This window comes from Rhinolophus sinicus, linkage group LG09 (assembly GCF_036562045.2).
Source record: "Rhinolophus sinicus isolate RSC01 linkage group LG09, ASM3656204v1, whole genome shotgun sequence".
Taxonomy (NCBI): domain Eukaryota; kingdom Metazoa; phylum Chordata; class Mammalia; order Chiroptera; family Rhinolophidae; genus Rhinolophus; species Rhinolophus sinicus.
In genome coordinates, this window is record NC_133758.1 from 83,604,921 (window position 1) to 83,621,356 (window position 16,436).

At 33.2% G+C, this 16,436-nt stretch overlaps 1 protein-coding gene across 7 annotated transcripts in view; it reads right to left on the minus strand.

The window, feature by feature from the left end:
- Nucleotides 1–16,436, minus strand: part of KRIT1 (KRIT1 ankyrin repeat containing) — a 36,003-nt gene that overhangs the window by 17,791 nt on the left and 1,776 nt on the right. For 4 of the 7 annotated variants that reach the window (XM_019716770.2, XM_074340725.1, XM_019716741.2 and 1 more), the window contains exons 2-8: nt 13,209–13,312; nt 12,110–12,269; nt 9,026–9,115; nt 7,790–7,919; nt 6,156–6,399; nt 5,853–5,968; nt 5,503–5,646 (exon numbers count right to left, since the gene is read on the minus strand). In XM_019716770.2, coding sequence (XP_019572329.1) covers nt 5,503–5,646; nt 5,853–5,968; nt 6,156–6,399; nt 7,790–7,919; nt 9,026–9,115; nt 12,110–12,269; nt 13,209–13,310 — 986 coding nt within the window. In that variant the 5' untranslated portion in view covers nt 13,311–13,312. Of the gene's footprint in view, nt 1–5,502; nt 5,647–5,852; nt 5,969–6,155; nt 6,400–7,789; nt 7,920–9,025; nt 9,116–12,109; nt 12,270–13,208; nt 13,338–16,436 lie in introns of all 7 variants that reach the window. The other 3 variants (XM_074340724.1, XM_019716749.2, XM_074340723.1) reach the window with 1 other exon arrangement.

Below are 16,436 nucleotides of genomic sequence, written 5' to 3' on the forward strand. Positions count from 1 at the left end.
GTTCAATTCAAATATGTTTATTTCTGATCAACTGGGAGAAAATATAACCTCAAACACAAGATAGAGCATATGATAGAGAACTACTGCACGAAAGTACAAAAACTATAAATTAGGGAGATAAAATTTTCAGTCAAAAATATGTTCAGAAAGTAACTCATAAACTTAATGCTTTTCACAAAGCCCTGACTGTGCTTTACAAATAGGCCCAAAGACATAATTCTATATGTAGCTGTTGTATTAGGTAATGTGTGAGACATAAATATATGTAAAATACATGGCTTCTGCTCTGATAAAGGTACAATGTTATCAGAGAGATAAAACAAAAACATGGGATAGTTACATAAAATTTAAGTAAAAGTTTAGGATAACAACAAAATAAGGCACTATATACTTATCAAATCAAGATAGTATGAAATTAATGCTTTTAAAAAATGTTGGAAAAGGAAGATTTTGAGATAATTCTGTAAAGTGTTGTAATAAAAGAACAATTTGAACTGGATTTAAAATAGGAAGGAACTGAAGAAATGTTGAAAAGAGGTAAAATATTTTAGGTAAGGGGAAAAGGAGTAAGCAAAGCAAGGACCCAGAAGATTGGAAACAAAGCAGGTGCCAAACATAGGCCACCATCTGGTTACAGCCAAATCACTTATGGAAGGCTGCAATCTGAAGCAATGGTGGAAAATTCATTGGTTGGAAATACATGGGTGGGAGGGGGAAGAAGAAGGAAAGTTTGCTTTAAGATATGGTACATTTGAGGGGAAAATAGCACATCTTAGAACTGATCTGATTTGCCCTCAACTTTCCTTTCTTCCCCTTCACATACCCTCTGGTTTTCCTATGCCCCGAACCTGCCACTTGTGTACTACCTCTTCTTATTCATGTTACTTTTTGCTCATGTTGCTTGCTATTTCTGAGCTGTCCTTTTCCCCCTCCTCATTTTGTTCAGGTTAACTTCTATTACTTCTCTGAAACAGTTTAAAATCTACCTACTCCATATTACTACTACATTTTAGCATTTTATTTTTGCTTCTTTTATGGGACTTATCTCATTTTGCCTACTTTCACCCTGGTTTATATACATTTCTTCTCTGTCAGTCTGGAAATTCCTTGAGGGTAGGGACTATATCTTTGCATTCTCCAAACTGCTTTATGCACCAAAAAATGACTAGACTGTTCAGTAAGCAATTGAAAATGCAGGCTTGGTACTCAGGAGGAAGGCAAAGGCTCAGGAGTCTTATCTGAGAATACACAAATTCATCTAAACAAAAAGAATAAGTGTTAAGGCTGGGAGAATGAATGAAGTCTTTCTGAGAGAAAATTTAGAGAAAGATGATCATCTTAGAACAATGAAATACATCTTGAAAAATACTCTTTCAGAAAAAATACTAAGGGAGCAATTCAAGAAGTAAAAGTAATTAATATAAACATACATTTTGTATGATGCTTTAAAATTTTCTAGGTACTTTCCTATATAGTTACTTAATCTTCACAGCAACTTATGAAGCAAAGGTATTTTTATTGCACAGATCGGAAATATGAATCTTGAACCAGTTAACTTGCCCAGATTCTCATGGTTACCAGCCAGAGTTAAAATTCAGTTTTCTGAATCTTAGTATAGAACTTCCCATACTATCACACAGAAAGGTTATAGTATGGCCTCCAGAATGGAAGCCAGTATTTCAATGGTAATAATGATACAGTAATAATAATATCTTGCATTTGTGCTGATCATATAGCTACCTTATGCCCTTTCAATCCGATTTATTCTTCAAATGAAGGAGTGGTCAACAGTATTAAATGCTACAGAGCAGGGAAAGAGATTACAGTCTCAGAAAAGGTTAAGAAGGTTCATAAAGAGAGAAAAAGAGAAAGCAGTGAGTATGGCCCACTCACCTTTGAAGTCTGGCTATGAAAGGAAGGAAAGAAACATGACAGTGGTCAGAAGAGACAGCATGTTCAAATTAAAGTTCTTTTTAAGGAGGGAGAGAACACTGTATGTTTGAAGGCAGGAGGTAAGAAAGTGCAGGATAGAAGAAAGTGAATTTAATGGGGACAAGGATTTTCTAACTTGCCTACCCCATGGTACAGGAGAGAGATGGGAACAAAAACTCATCATTAGGGGTAGAGAAGAAGGATATTTTGAATTCTTCATTTTTTTTGGAAAATAGGAATAAAACTATCTGATGAGAAGAGAGAAAGAAAGTAGTGGGAGTTTAAGTGCTCAAGAGTAGAAAGGTTTAAAATGGCTTGTAGGGGAGGACTAAAAGGCTGACAGGATAAGTGAGACAAAGAAGATAGACAACTAAGCTGCAGTGAAGGCCCAAATGAAATCAGATGGAGTACTCTGTAGGAAGCCAAATCATCGTAGTTCTACAACACCCTCCTAGCAATGTCAGAGACAGAAGACACTGATTTGAGAGAGGTGAGAGAATACAGATGTCAGTGAGATATTTACAAGTTACCCATCCGGGGAGAAAGCCAACTTAAGTCATTTTGGAAAATGGTGATTCTAGTAAAGAATCGTTTTTAGGTACGTGGTCACCAATATGAGAATTATAAAAGCTTGGGGCAATCCTAGGGGTGATTTAATTAAGTGGTTCTCAAAGAGTGATTCAGGAGCCCATGAGGACCTCTAAAATCTTTTCAGGGTGTCCTCCAGGTCAACATATTTTCATAAGAATACTAAGATGTTATTTGCCCCTTTCACTCTCATTTTCTCCTAAGCATAGTAGAAGCTACATGATATGTAATATTGCAACAAATTAAAGGTAGAATCAGATGTAAAACTCCAGCTATCTTCTATTTAGCTGGAGATTGAAGAGACTTGCAAAAATGTAAAACAATGCTGCTCTTTTTATTAAATTTTTTTAAATTTTGGGAAATACGGCATATTTCAGAAAATTGTGTTATTTATGTTAATAGATGTTCATTGTTATTTTTAAATGAATAAATACTTAAAATATTTTCCAGTTTTAGCTTCTAATATGGTAAATAATACTAGATATAATTCATATGAACAAAAAGCTTTTGGGGATCCTTTAATTTTTAAAAGTGAAAAGGGGTCCTGACACCAAAGTATGAGAACCACTGATCTAATAAAAACCCTGATTTTAAAGATGAGAAAACAGACCAAGAGGGGTAAAATATCTTGTCTAACTTATAAAGACAGGCGCCAATTCCCAGTCTCTGGATTAGATAGCCCAGTATTCCCCTCCTTGATCCTTTACCAATTAGAATCAGAGTACATTTCCAAGATAAAGTAATTTAAGTTCTTTACTAAATAGTTAAATCAGTCTTCATTCAAAATCACATCAATCAAATGATCCATCTGATTAAAATATTGCAAGGTGACCCATACCTCCTGGTATATTAAACTTGGTATTATTTCCAGCTGACAAAAAATTAATTTTATCAAAGGATAAAACTCTTTTCCTTGGTGTATTGTAGTAATAAGATTTTCCAAATAAAAATATTACAGATTAATGTTAGATTTAGACATCAAAATCTTTAAATTATTAAAATTAATTTAATAGCAACAGCCAACATTTATTGAGTGCTTATAATGTACCAGGTACTCTCAAAGCATTTATTTGCATTTCTCCTTTAATCTAAAGAAAGACACTATTATTAATCCCATCTTGTAGGTAAAGAAACAGATCCTTAGAGACATTAAGTAACTTGCCAAAGGTCATACTTTTAGGAACATACTTTTAAGAGTTGGGATTGAAACCTAGGGACAATCCAAAGCACATTAAATACTATACAATACTCTGTTTTTATGTAATAGGTAGTTGAAAATAGTACCATTCTTTTACTAGAGAATAAAATAACCCCTGCCACAAAAAAGTGGCAACAATATAGCTCAATATAAATTTGGGATTCCTAAACTAAGTTTCACTGCCTGTCTTTCCCAATTCTACAGTGCATTTTCTTAGGGTTTGAACTATATTCTCTACCTCTTTTTGTTTAGTTCCAGGTAAAGCATGAGGGTTGCTAGCAGTATTTACTAGTAATCTGAAGAAATAACTGTAAGTTTAGTTAAAGAAGATTTAGGGTAACTCTTTCCAAATCTGATATAAATATTCCCTGTAATGGGCAAACAAGACTACATGTATAGAATAAAGGAGCATATTTTTAAACAAACAAAACAAAACAAAATTTAAGGAGCATATTTTTAAGGAAACAGCATATTTTAAGGGAGAAAAGATGTATATTTAAAGCAAGTGTATTTAGCTTCTTGATCACAAATATTAGAATGAATGAAATAAAAAAAATTGAACCGAAAAGAACTCTAGCAATCATCTAACTAATGCATTTCACATACAGATAAAAAAAAAAAAACTTAGATGCAAAGAGGTGAAGTATCTTGCTCAATATCACACAGCTAAGAAGTTGTGGACATTTAACAAGCAGTAAATAATGTAGGCACTGCTTAAATGAGCCAAAGAAGTTCACTTTAAACAATAAGTCAAAAGCAACTTTTCCATAAGAAATAATGGTAAATAACTTTATTATATCCTTTCTAAAGGATGGGGAATAGCAGACAGTTAACTACTGCTATGAACACACATTTAAGAATTCACCCCAGCTGAGGGGAAGAGTTATTATCATGTGAGAGGAGTGGGAGAGCAAGAACTACATTGGGCAACTAGTGGAAAGAGCTAACCTCAATCCTGTGAGCTAATCCCTCTCATCCAAAAAAAAAGAGGAAGGCTCTGATTCTAATGAAGGCTTTGGGGATTTCTTATAACACAGCTTTGAACTTTTCAAACATGATGCAAGGTCAAATCAGAAGTAGTTAACACATGTAAATTTTATAGTAAGGATAAACAAACATAACAACTCTAATACAAACAATAGAAATTGCAACGATAGGGACCAGCCCAGTGGCTCAGGCGGTTAGAGCTCCATGCTCCTAACTCCGAAGGCTGCCGGTTCGATTCCCACATGGGCCAGTGGGCTCTCAACCATAAGGTTGCCTGTTCAATTCCTCGACTGGTGGGCTGCACCCCCTGCAACTAGCAACGGCAACGGCAACTGGACCTGGAGCTGAGCTGCGCCCTCCACAACTAAAACTGAAAGGACAACAACTTGAAGCTGAACGGCACCCTCCACAACTAAGATTGAAAGGACAACAACTTGACTTGGAAAAAAGGCCTGGAAGTACACACTGTTCCCCTTCCCCAATAAAAAAAAAGAAAAAACGAAATTGCAAGGATAAATATAGGACCCTGTGCTGTGCACTGACACTAGTCATTTGCTATCCTTGTGTGTGACTTGGTAATGCCTGAGAACACTAACAGTACTTTAAGCATGGGGCAGACCTTGAAACTGTGAATGTTAGCACATATACACTAATCAAAGATCTTAAATAGAAAGCTCATAAAGCAAACATGATAGAAAAAACGTAGCTGGAATGAGAATAGTTTTGAAAAGAAGCACTAACATTTATAACTAATAATTAATTCTTTCTAAAAGGAAAATAATAAGTAATCTATTTACCAGCATGCATAATGAATGGGTGCCCAGTGGTCACTATCTAATTGGTTGACTGAAAATCTTTCATTGAGAAGACGGCTTAATAATTCGGAATCTCCTTCGCAGGCACTTCGATGGAGAGGAAAATCATCTACCCACTGTCGTTCCCTATTCATAAAAACAAATTGAAATTTAAATTGTTTTAAAAACAAATGTGACATATCTATGAAAGCTACATATCACTGAGCAGCTACAAAGTAAATCATTTATGCAATGATTATATTATGTACTAATTGTATATATCATTTTAAACAATATTTTAACATTAGAATGTAAGTTTTAAAAAGCAATGTGGAGTAAAACCAAAACAGTACTTGTCTTCTGTGACACTGCTCATGCTTCTCTGCCATTTTTCCTGTTTGGGAATTTGGATTTTTGAGTAGTCTGGAGCTCCCAGACCAAAGTATGGATTTATCACCACTTTATCAACCTAGAAAGCGAAAACAAAACAAAAAAACCCTTAAGAATGTTAGATACTTGACTTTAATATATGTAAATAGAGCTAAGTATGGATGTCATCTTAATGTTAGTAATAGATGCATTTATCTCAGGGAAAATGCATTTACATTTGAGATGAAATGTTTTGAAATCAGAGCCAAAGTTCATTCAATTCTTACCCGGTTTGTGTACTGAAGATCTGATCCAAACAAAGGGTTGTAAATACAGGTATCTGCTTTCTCTAGGGCTAACATTTTACTCTTTATTTCTAGTGCACTGTAGCCCATATGCAGTGAGTTCTCTGTCTGACCTGATTCAGTAGCATACGCAGGGTTTATGACATTAGTTTTTATCCGCTCAAGAGGAGAAGGTCGAAATAAAGCTGGAATAAAGTGAGATTGTGCATGACGTTCATCTAACCACCTGGCAAAATAGAGAGAAGAGATAGTAGAAGTGTTTGTTCAAAAGTGAAGATTTAAAAAGTACACTACTATCCAACTCTGATATGTGATACTTCCTAATATTCAAATTTTTAAAATTTTAATCCGTGTTGGTTAAGTACTTCATTTACTATTAATAAAAGTTTTGTTAATGGACACAGCAAACTACTTTTAAAAATGCTTATACCATTATAATAAAAACTGCTTTCAAAAAATACAAAGCACTTTTAAAATTTAAACCACTGAGATGTAGGATTGTAGCCCTGTTGTTACACAGAAACAAAGGCATGATAGGTTAAACGACATGTTCATTGATAAGAGTAATTCAGTATTAAATTTAGTTTTATAACAAAGGAATCTTATTAAGCCAAGGCAGTGTTTGTCACTTTTGAAGATAAAATTAACATTTTGCAAGCAAACAAGGATAATCCTGTCTTTGGAGTTTTTCATTTTTACATTATACTTTCATTTTTATATTAAACTTACCATTTCTTGCAAATCAAAATCACAATGAGATATTACCTCACACCTATTAGAGTGGCTATCATCAGTAAAACAAGAAATAAGTGTTGGAGAGATACAGAGAAAAGGGAACCCTTGTGTACTGTTGGTGGGAATGTAAACTGGTGCAGGCACTTTGGAAAACAGTATGGAAGTTCCTTTTAAAAATTAAGAATAGAATTATCATATGATTCAGCAATACCTCTTTTGGGTATTACCCAAATAATATGAATACACTAATTTGTAAAGATATATGTACCCCCTATGTTCATCACAGCATTATTTACAATAACCAAGACATAGAAACAACCTAGATAAAAAAGATATGAGATACACACATACATACACACTGGAATACTATTCAGCCATAAAAAACAATAAAACATTGCCATTTGCCACAACATAATGGATCTTGAGAGAATTATATTAAATGAAGTAATAAGTCAGGCAGAAAAAGACAAAAACGTACGATTTCACTCATATGTGGAATATAAAACAAAAAGTAACAAACTAACAAAACAAACAAAAACAAACTCATAGATACAGACAACAGAACAGTAGTTACCAGAAGAGAAAAGTGTGGGGGTAGGATAAATTGGTTAAAAGGAATCAAATATATGATATGGGAGGGAAACTAGACTTTGAGTTGTGAGCATGCAATAAGCGTATACAGATACCAAATTCTAATGCTGCACATCTGAAATTTATAATGTTATTAATGAATGTTACCTCAATAAATTAAATTTTAAAAATTTACCATTTATTAATACATATATTTCATATTTTCTTCCCAAAGTGTTATCTATCAGAGCTAATTTCTACTATCAACATGTATTTAATTTTTAAAAAATATTTTTAATGGCAGTTCTTACTTATCCAAGGCTATTAACATCCTTGCTGTAAGTGTAGCAAAGTGAGTGCTGGATTCACTACAGACTCGCATTATGTCTTGTAAGCAGTAAAAAATTGGGCATCCTGGAGTATATGTATATTTAGTATTATCTGAAAAAGAAAAATGAATTATGCCATCATATCAGAGGTTTATAACTCCATGTTTTTTATTTAAAAATATACAGTATGTTAAAAAGATGGTTAAGTAAAACAAATTGTTTTAGATTTGGAATTAGAAGACCTAGATTCAAGTGGTGGCCAGCTCTGTGACCTTACCCATTTGGGTAATACAGCATTTAGAATCTTGGAGAACTGAAGAAATTATTTCCTCTTTTTCAACAATGTTATAAAGCTGATTAATAAGATTTCCAACACCATTTAAAATACTGAACCTTTTTCACCTAAGTATGGCTGGGAAAAAAAGTGTATCTGGAATGCAAGAGCTGGCCAATAAAATACATGTAAGTACTCTGTAGCAGCAGGCTGATGGGATGGCCGCAGTGGATCATTAATATAGAATCATTATTATTGCTACCTTACATGATGCTAGTACTCTCTAGGTTCCAAAGTGACATTCATATCTAATACCTCATTGGAGCAGATACCCATATTACAAATAAACAGCTGAGGCTTAAAGAGGTGATTTGCACAGGGTTACAAATTAGTGGGCTGCAAGGTCTGCTCTGAAACTCAGTATTTTTTTCTATTATTTATTCTAGGATGTAAAAGGATCATATTAAAATTTCATATTAGATATAAATGTTCTTTAAATATTGCCACCACTGTTGGGCCAGTATTTTAGAAATATTATTCATTCTTTCTTGTCCCAAATACAAGACAGGTCCTGATCATCTCTTAATTTTCCAAAATACTTAGGTGTCTATTTCTAGTCAATCTATAGCATATCCTTTGAAAAATCCATTATTATAACCTGAAAATTTTTAGTTTCAATTATGGCTTCCCTCCTCACTTCTTTATTCTACTTTTAGAAAAAGAAACAAAAACGTTGTTCAGTTCAGAAGCCTGAATATTACTTTGAAATGAAAAGTTAAAGTCTTTAAGTAACAAATTTCTCCATCTTCCATTAATTTAAAAACATGCAGTTTACAATAGTATTATAATAGTAACTACGAACATGAATTCCTAAATTCCTCAACAGACTTTAACTTAGCACCTAAGGCACAAAAAAGATGCATAAGATGGAACTTAGACTTTACCTTTGACAACTGATGGAACAATAAATAATGCCGCTTCTCTGCTCATCTCCCCATCCAGAGGAAATTTCTTCAGCAGTACCACTCGTTTTCCTAATCATTTTTTTAAAAAGTCAAGAAAGATAAAAATAATGGGCTTTTAAATTTTATAAATTACCTTGAGAACTACAAAAAAATTTTAAATGCAGCATTAAAAGGAATGGAAATATAAAAACAAGTCTATTTTATTATAAGTCCTAATAAAAACTGGTAATTCTGATAATACTCATTCTGTGGACAATCAACCAGTAGATTCATGGTCCTGGTCTTGACTCACTGGAAGAGAAACTTCCTATGCATAGCAAGGAATATGTCCTGCTAAGGATTGACAGAGTGGCTGAGGTCAAAAGGCATATACTTCCTCACTCAGCAGGGATGTAGATGGGAAGAATTTTACTACAGTCTAAGCTGGCGAAGGAGGGTGGTATATGCACGTTGCAAAGTCTTAAAGTTTAGCATCTCTTAATTTAACCTTCAAACTCCGCATTCTTTATTAAAATCTGATTTGGGATACAAACTATTGTTCTGAATTTTAACCACTATTCTTAGCCTGTTTTTCCTGATTTGGCAGCAAGGGAGCCATAAATAATAACCTACACATCTTACACTCTAAAACCTCTCATCTTCTAGATACCTTGGCCATGATTTTCAATCAACCCTTCCAATCTCTTCACCCCAAGAAATAGAACCTTGTTCCTGATCCACATAGGAATACCTGGCTGGATGCCTTCTGTGGACAGGGAGATAACATAAGAGTTCAAGCAGCTTCATTTTATTCACAAAAATACTGGAGTCAATTATTTTTATTATTATGGCTCATTATCATTTTAGGCCTTAAATAATTATTTTACAAAATGGACGCTTGTACAAAATATAAATGTTAGATACAGAATAACATTCTAATAAATTTCAGAGGCAATATTTCTTCTCTCTGGCTTGAGGTCTTGTCCCACTTAATCTTCCCCGCCTTGCTGCTTCCCCAGTTCTGATCAATTGTTTAAATGGCTACTTTGCAAATTATAGATGTAACCATGAGATCTGTTGTGGGGGAAAAAATAAAAGCACTAACTACAAGTGGGACATGAAGGTTCTAGTCTTAACTAATGGGAATATTATTTTAACAGATGACAATCTATGTCTGCATTTTATAGATGTGAAAATGACCACATACCAATTCACAGAACTAATTTAAGAATTTCATGAGTAAGTGTGGCAGTGCTTTGTAAATTATAAACAGCACTGCATAAAAAGGCAAGGCATAACTACTGCTATTATAAAGTCATTTGTGATTTTCATGTGATGCTTATATAAGGAACCATTACTCTATAAAAATAATTCGTACATTTAGAAAAACTCAATTGACTAAGTCAGGAAATGGTACGGCTCATTAATATAATTATCTATTTAGTTAAGTAAAATGTCTCTAATTTCTCTTAAAAGCTACCTGAAAAAAGTATTAGTACATTTTACTAAATATAAAAGGCATAATTGTGCTAGACATGTTTCAGGGTGCCTGTCCACTCATAACTTCTTCTAAGAGAAACCACCCAGCCCTCTGGATAGAAACTACTCAGGGGACATTTTTGTCAACACTGACACCACTTCTATCCCTCCTTCTGGGTGAACAGACTGAATGGTAGAGTTTGGGTAATTCATAGCAAATTATGACGTCTATCTCAGTTCAAATAATGATTTGGGTTAATCAGAACTGTCTCAGTAATTTGATCTCAGGATAGGTCCTGATAACTATAACAACTTAGCAATAGTAAAACAAGTCTGGATGAAAATATCAGAGGTCCAAGACTGAGGTATAAAAGACTGACAAATCTGTGCCATCCAAAGAGAGCCTTTCACATGCTTTCATCACCCACAAGGATAGTCCCCCTTTTAGCTAAGCTCAATCTCTAGATCATTTTATTAAAAGTCAATCTGATATTTAAAGAAAGGAGATGCTCTCTGTGGGACTCAGATCTGTAAATTTATGCAGGCACTTATTATAATCCTGGTTACAAAACTTAGAGTTACAATGCTTAGAACCCTGACCCACAAAACCTGTCAGGCCCTACTGGGGAGGTAAAATATGGTGAACGGTACCTCTAAAAGTTAGGAAAAACAGTTGTATAATTAGCTATCTCTAGAGAACAAATACCCAAAATAACTAATGAATCAAACCACAGGATTCAGCCTTATCCCTGCAACAAAAACGGTCTCTGTACTGAAACAGATGAATTAGACAACTAATCTCTATAAAGGTAAACAAATAGAAAAAACACTGAATAAGCTTAAAAAAAACACAAAGTAGGCACAGAGAGGTATTCTTTACCTCACTAACAATGGTTTCAACTGCTGTTTGAGGGGAATTAGCTTTACCTTTTTAATTGTAATGACTGAACCTTGGATGCAGTTTATAATTTCTGTAACTTCTAACTGCTATTGTGAGGTTATGGCCTGAGAAAAATGATCATTAACTTTTGATCAGTTTCATAGGCTATACATTATCTAACATTTTAAACCAGACCTCAACCTTTCAAGGTTAATACTTCCATAATTCAGTTTGGCTCTCTGAAAAGGGTTTTTTCTTGTGACCAAATGGGAAGAAAACCTCTGATAACTGGTAATTTACAGAACTCTCTAATCCCTGAATCTTAACTCTTATTTAGTTATGGAGAGAGGTTTATAGTTTCCTCTGTCCTGGAGTAGAGAAATAAAAACAGCAGTTCAAATATACTTATCTAGGAAACTATACTTCTAGCAAAAGTAGTTTGTACTTTTAGTTTTCAAGCCACCCCCTTGGTTTTCCTCTATCGAACAAATCATTACCACTGTGACTTATTTAAATACTTTTCAACTTAAAAAAAATTAGTCAGGTTACTTTTGGAAGGAGCTTGGCTGTACCTTAAAAAAATGAGTCTTTTTCAAGTTTTTTAAATGAAAAGGAACATAAAAAGAAACTGATTTTAATATATTTTTAAAACCATTACTCTGTAAAAATAATTCATTTAAAGTGAACTGTATTTTTTAAAAAAGGAAAAAAGAAAAGTTTCCTACCTCTGATACCCTGATTTGCAGGAGAAATTGGTTTCGTGGTTTCTACTACATAATCCAATATGCCTTGTGTTATTTCACTGTTGTCTTGAAGTTTAGTTTCCAACAAAACTTTCTTTCTCTTTTTTTTCTGTCCTTCAATGGGAACTTCATGCAACAAAATCTTAGATGAGAAAAATAATATTAAGAGAAAGTTTAAATTAATGTGCCCTAGACTATAATAAGCCAGCAGTCTTTCTTAACCCTAGCTGCACATTAGGATAACGTGGGGAGTTTTAAAACAATATCAATGCCCAGCTTCATGTCAGACCTATTAAATCAGAATGTCTAGGGAGTGGGGTCTTGGTACTGGAAGTTTCCAAGTTTCCCAGGTGATTCAGCACTGTAGCCAGGACTGAGAACCAGTATGCCAAAACACTGCAGAGGCAGCAGACTACTGAGAACCCCTGCATTGTTCTATAATAGGTTTCAGATAACTAACCTTAAAAAAGCAATTTAAGCAAAATGCTACAGAAATTAGCTGGAGTTGGGTTAGATTAGAAGTATTTTACGATGTTTGGAATCTGTTGCATGGAAAAGATAACAATCTGGGTTTTTATTGGCCTCAATCATATTTACTAATATATGTAATATAGTTGAAGTCTACAGAGAAGTAACATAATCATCTAAAACTTACTTAATTAAAGGTAAAAAGATATTTTTTAGTGAACTGTTAAAAATAGTTCTTTGGGAAAATAAGCAAGAACGTTTAGGTTGTAATTTTGAATAAGCTGACTTGCAATGTACTTTTAATTTTTAAGAGACATTCCATAAATTGTACGAAAAACTAAATCATAAATCATAAGGAAAAGTCAAACAAGTACCTTTATGTATCTAATAACATATGCGTCAATGAGTAGAGAAATGATCAAAGGGCATGCAGCAGAAAAAAACAATGATGGGCAGAGGTGGTCAATTCAATCTAGGTTATCAATTCTAGTTTGTCAAGACCTTGGTTGTAAATAAGAATTTACAGGACATGGTAAGACTATATGTAAATGAAAATTGTAATGGAGAATGACATTCAGTGGTAGCAAATCAAATGTTAGTAAATTGTTCTCACTTCATATGACTTAGCTTTGTATTCCCGAGAATTTAGACTGGCAGTGTTCTTTGGTCGAATAACAGCAACGTATGCATCTTCTATGTTTTCTGGATTTCCCATTGCTTTATAAAACAAACAAACAAATCCCTTGAAAGATTAAAGGACACATAATCACTTTTTGAAACAACTACATAAATAACATGTTGATTTTTCTATCTTAGACTATAATACACCACCTAAAAGGCAAGCAAGAGATGAATGGTTATATCTTAGCATTGAAATATTCAAAACCTAAGCTTATCATAAGACTTCCCTGTAATCCTTTTTTCCTTTTCTGTTAAAGGTAAAAAAAAAAGTTTAATGGGAATACATACTTTCAGAAGTCTTAACAACATAAAAGTCTGTCTTTTGTAACCTAAAAAAGTGATGCAATTATAAAAAATGTCTTCTAAGTAAATATTGACTTGAAATAGTGATTCAGAATAATATACACTTATTTTCAATAAATTACACAATGAATGTTATATTGTCAGTAATTTGGAAGCTGGAACTAGGTAGCAGCCATTGACATTCTCTTCAGAATCTTTAGAGGGAACTTTGATATTTGACGTTTGGATGAACTAAAGTATAGTTTATAATTTTCTTTGGACGTACCTCACTGTCAAAAACATTTGGTCAGCTTATAAAAACTTCCTGATGAAGACGTACGAGTATTTTCCACTTCCATTATCAATTCTCTAGATAATACAATTTTTTGTTCCAAATATGTATTATATATACTCATATTTTCAGTACAAAGAGATGCATATTAGTCTAGCCACAAAAAATATTAATATTACTTAATGAGACAGATTTGTGCTTGAAATTCAATTACTTGTTGGAACATGCCTAATGGAGATTTAAAATTAGTCTGGGGGAAAAAGGGTGCAGATATATATATATATACACATATAGATATAGATATATGTATGTATATATATGTGTATGTACATATATGTGTATACATGTATGTATATATATGTGTGTGTACATATATGTGTATATATACGTATATATATATATATATATATATATGCACATAATTGTCCAACCTCGTATTTTGTGTTTTTTAAAAAAGCTTCCCCACATTTACATGCCAACAAATTTCTAAAAGAACATAAAACAAGGAGTTTCCTGGCCAAGTTGAGATGAACATTCTTCAATTTTTTTTAAAGCCCATTAGGCATTAAAATGATCTGTTCATATTTAATGAGTTCCTTATTGCTCCAACTCTCATAGAGAGGAAAAAAAGAGATCATTTTCAAGAAAGGTTTTCGAATAGCATTTGAGAGGAAATAGAGGAATTTTTTCAGTTTTTCAACTGCAATTAATAAAGTCATTTTGGAAACTTTAATTCACTTCCCTATATAATAAAAAAAGCCTTATAATTGGAAAATTTCCTTAAAAAGACATTCTTTTAAAATCCAGTAGCTTTTGACATTTTAAGTAAATATTATCCTAAGATTAAAACAACCTTTAAAATTATTAAACAAAAATGTTTTAATTATTTAAATAATTAAATAATTTAAAATTTTATTTCATTTTAAATTATGAAAATTTTCACTGATTTAGATCCAGTGAAACTAAATATATTTCACCAGAGAAACTACAGTAAAACATTCAGATTAAGACATTCATTTTTAGGACATATCATTCATTTTCACTCTATACTTCATGGAATTTTTTTCAATTTAGTTTTTCCATAAGATCATTCTTACAACGCACCTTATGCAAGAGAGCTTCCGATAGACACTATGTGACAAAGATGTGGCCTTTTTTTCTCAGAATTTCTACTTAGCAATTACTTTTCATCTCAGATTAATAATGACTTCAAGTTAATAAAACCTAACAAATTATGAAATGTATGGATGCCTGTTTGAGGACTGCAAGCCCCCAAAAGAAAGACGTATTGTGAACACATTGTATAATATATATGGCACAATCACAGAAACCTTTTTTCTATTAAGCACCTAAAAGAGAAATCAAGTAACTGTTAGTTTTCCAAACATAATTTAAAGCAAATCAATTCCTGTGCTGGTCAACTCATTTAAACAAAAACACTTACTAGCAAAATGTGTTATCAGTGCTCATCACTTGTCTAGAATAGTACTGCACAGTACAGTCAACTTTTACAAGATAAACAGATGTGATGTAATAAAAAAAGATATAACCTTGAGGGTTATTTTGTTTTTACATCATTTAATGTTAACATGCCCCCAAAAGATTCTAAAAAAATTGATTTTCAAGAAGTACTCATACTTCAATATTTGAAATGCACATACTTTCAGTGACATGATAGAAGGAAACAAAGGCTTAAGTTAGAAAAAGAATAAAAGCTACTAATACATGAAGGCAAAACTACTAAGGCAGAAACACATGCAAAGAGACTGGAACAGTAACTTTAGCTGAAAGTAATAAAGGTATAACTAGAGTGTGTAGTATGTTTGGACCGAGTTGTAGATAAGGGTTCAAGTTACTAAGGTAATATGTGGTATTTTTATTCTGGAAAATGCGTAGGCATTAATGATGATATGCTGCCTAAGAAATGAGACCTTACAAATATATATAGAAGAGGTTCTCAACTGGGGGAGCCACCCATCAACATCCACCCATCAATGTCCACTATCGAGAAAGGACATACACGCTGCCACCCAAAACACAGACCACCTGGGATCATTGAATATGTAGGGGCATTTCTGGTTGTCACCATGACTGGGGTAGAAGAGGTACACACACGCCATTTGGCTTCTACCTGGCAGGTTTGTTAACATCTCTTTACTATGCTAGAAAGTCCTGTTTAACAAAATGCTATCATGTCTTTAATAAGAAACATCTGCTGTATGGAGTACAGATGGACAAACTTAAGCCTTTTGCATGGAAAAAGATTCAGTATGTGAACATGGGTATCATAAATTTAGTACCAGAAGTTGAAGTCAACAGGATGACTTACCAGTTTGCAAAGTACATGCTAATAGAAATTACCAACAATGATCAGAAACTATATCTTCATAAATAAAAACCAAGAAATGGAGCATTATCTTAGGGCTCTGTAAGCTGTTCCTGAGACAGAAAGATTCCTCTTCTTCCATGTTTCTCAACTTTAAATAACCAAACCAAAAACCTTACTGTCCATCCACATAGTGCAAAACCACTGATAAAATGTTTTTTTCTCTCCACCAGCCAAAATGATTTTATTAAGTTGTCGTT